This window comes from Pundamilia nyererei, unplaced genomic scaffold (genome assembly GCF_000239375.1).
Source record: "Pundamilia nyererei isolate P.nyererei 1_Seehausen unplaced genomic scaffold, PunNye1.0 scaffold00124, whole genome shotgun sequence".
Lineage (NCBI taxonomy): Eukaryota > Metazoa > Chordata > Actinopteri > Cichliformes > Cichlidae > Pundamilia > Pundamilia nyererei.
Window position 1 is genome coordinate 1 of NW_005187525.1, and position 3,045 is coordinate 3,045.

The 3,045-nt window shown below is 41.7% G+C and overlaps 1 protein-coding gene across 1 annotated transcript in view; it reads left to right on the top strand.

Annotated features, from left to right (window-relative positions):
• Positions 1 to 149: 149 nt before the first annotated feature.
• tipin (timeless interacting protein) overlaps positions 150 to 3,045 on the top strand; it is a 10,046-nt gene continuing 7,150 nt past the window's right edge. Inside the window, exons 1-3 of the mRNA XM_005742834.1 lie at positions 150 to 278; positions 1,743 to 1,890; positions 2,361 to 2,451. Coding sequence (XP_005742891.1) covers positions 1,755 to 1,890; positions 2,361 to 2,451 — 227 coding nt within the window. The 5' untranslated portion in view covers positions 150 to 278; positions 1,743 to 1,754. The remainder of the gene's footprint in view (positions 279 to 1,742; positions 1,891 to 2,360; positions 2,452 to 3,045) is intronic.

Consider the following 3,045-nt stretch of genomic DNA (forward strand, 5'->3'; position numbering starts at 1 on the left):
TGGGCAGCTCTCTGGGTGCTCAGCACCCCCAAAGCTCTGATCCTAGAATCGCCCCTGGGTGAAAGCTATCAGGCCATATTTCATTTTTCAGGCGAAATTGTTTGACAGAATTTGACTTGTCCATTTGGTGGCGCTAATGCACCATGTTGCTGTTTGCTGAGCGCTAATAACAACCACGAGGAAGGAGGCGTTCATTCGTTCCTGTGGAGGGAAAAAAGGCGCATCTCAGCGGCTGAAGCTGAAAGTTGTCGTGTTTCTCTGTCGACTGCTCATAACAGGTATGACAATAACGTTTCCTTTCATTTTAAACAGAGCTGCTGTGTCATGTTCTTGTCACACTTTAGAGCTCCTTCATCTGACAGCAGTTAGCTTACATTATTCATAGCTTACCCAAAGTCTCTCAGTTTGGTTCTGTCTAAACTAGCCGCTAACATCATGGTGTCCTGCTGCTGCGGCTCTGACCGTGAAATCCTGCAGAGCCGAGCGGTTTGGGTCCGATCAGCAGCCTGTTTAGTTTGCCACCTTCCTGTGGCTGCGCCTGCGAGCTACTGACGTGTCCGCTTCACGGACGACCCCATTAAGGGCCCAGACGAAGTGATACCTGCCCGATATCCGTGCTCTCTGTTTATTAATAAAAGCCAAACTTCATTAATGGTAAGTGACAGAGATCTGATGAGTTCTTGCTGGTTTGTATCCACAGGAGGATACAAACAGCTGCTTCTGTTTGCAGTCACCGTGCACCAGTGTTGTGTTTAATTGTGTCAGTGTTCATTTTTAAACACGTTTTTTAAATCAAATGTTCATGTATACATCAAGATTAATGTTCCAAACAAATGACACTGTACAGCAAATACATACATAGACATGTGCAGCAAAAGGAATCCGAGAAGATGTTTAAATTGTTTGTTTTATATCCAAAGTCTGTCAGTTTGTCATTCCCTGTTATTGCTGCTGACTAATCACTCAAAGTGACACAACATGACCGTGGGTCTGATTCTTCTGGTAAACTTGTTCAGCAGTCCACTGGAGACGGATACCCTGCTCTTTGAACTTTAATACTGGACAGAAAATCGTCTCCTTCCAGAAACAAAGGGTAGCATTAGAACTTGTGTGAACAGCAAAACAACGTAGAAGATTTCCTTTTGTGTCTGTGTTGTGTCACATCAGTTTGGCTCAAAAGAGTTTACTTTATTGCTATGTTTGTGTTTTGCTATTTTATTACTACATTTGTATTGTGCAGCACTTCGGTCTGCCAGGTGTGTTTTTAAAGTGCTATATAAATGATGATGACGATGATGCTTACGGAACAGCTGAAAGACTTTAAAACAAACCTGTTACTTTAATGATATTTCTGTGGTACTACAGAGTCCAAAAGAAGTATCGCAGTAATAATTCATCCAAATTGTAACTTTTAAATGTCATTATCAGCCCAAAGGTTCACAACCAGTTCATCCCTGATAGAATGTAAATGTATACAAATCTATAAATTGTATTATGTATATAACTGTGAAACAAACATAATGGACCATTAATGCATCGTAATAGTACATTTCTGAATTTGGGGTATAATTCCAGGTGGGATGAGTGTCTGTACAGCTCCTCCTGTTAATGTAAAAAAAAAAAAAAAGGTAAATGCCAGTTTTTTAGGTTTTCATGTTGATGTTGTAACACAGTAAATTCATGTAACTTAATGCTGATGCTGTTGACGACTGGGGCTCACACGTCTTTTACTTTGTCTCCAGGACCGACTCACCATGGTTGACCCACAGGAAAATAGCCCGCAGGACATTCCTGACTATGACGGCATAGAGGATGAAGCTTTCCCCCCACTCCCACCACCACACTCCCCAGGCCGGGGAGGCCAGGAGGAAGGAGACCCTTTTGCAGATGGTAGATGCTGCTGTGCTCTTACAGGATTACTATGAGGTCTTTAAGATGTGATGATTCAGAACTTTGTATTTTAAATTCATGGTTTAATGAAGAATCACATAGAAAAATAAGATTCAGGAAAAAAGGCTAATGTGGGAGAAATACAACCTCCCATAGTCTCATAGTCCTTCCACAAAGCTTTTTGGAACAGCTTGATAATAATGAATTTGTTAGTTCAGCCTAGAATTAACAAATGCATGAACTGGTTTTTCAGCATCACTCTGAGACTGGATGTTTCTAACAATAACAACACATGTTTTTGTTTGCGTGAGCAAATGAAACCTATCAGATAGATACTGTTCAAACCAGCACATTTCTTCTGTAACCTCCAGTCTATAATTTGTCTGGATTTAAAGATAAGCTTGAAGTTTGCCACGCTGCCAACAGAATGAGTTAGAAACACATCCTGTTGTCATGTGTTTTCAATGCAGGAGATGAAGGTGAGGTATCACAGCTGGCTGATGTCCCTACTGCTAAAAGGAGAGGCGTGAAGAGACCCCAACCCAAGCTGGACTCCCACAGGTAGCAAAGACATTTATATCACGACAGAGGGTTGAAATGCATTAAAATGCGCATTTAAATAGGAATTTGATGTCATCTTGTGTGAGCTGGGACACAAGGAGGCCAAAATCATTGATTGACGTGTGCAGACTGTCAGTGTTGCAGCCAGGTTGAACACGAGTCTGCACTGGTTTTTATCACCGTTTCACTAATAATCGTGCACAGAGGCTCAGAGACACACTGACACACAGAGTTGTTGCAAATGTTTGAAAACTTAAGTTTGTGGAAAGAACTTTGCACAAAAAAAGTGATGTGATATTATCTGAGTGGCGACACCTGTCGTTTCGCAGAGTACTGCAGCGTCTTCTTACGCTTTAGCGGCGGGTACAAATGACTGCATCTGTGTGATGATGGTGCAGCTTCACTCTGCCAGTCATTTAAAGAAGAAAGACTCTAATACCATTGTTGTTTTCATCATTTGGATGGGCAAAATTCCCAGACTGAAAATTGTCAGAGCGTTGGAGACATCCCTGGATGTGTGTGAGAAAGATGTTTCCAGTCTCTGTACACCTATAGTGTGAACCTGGTTAGTATTGCCAACAATAAGTCAGGCTC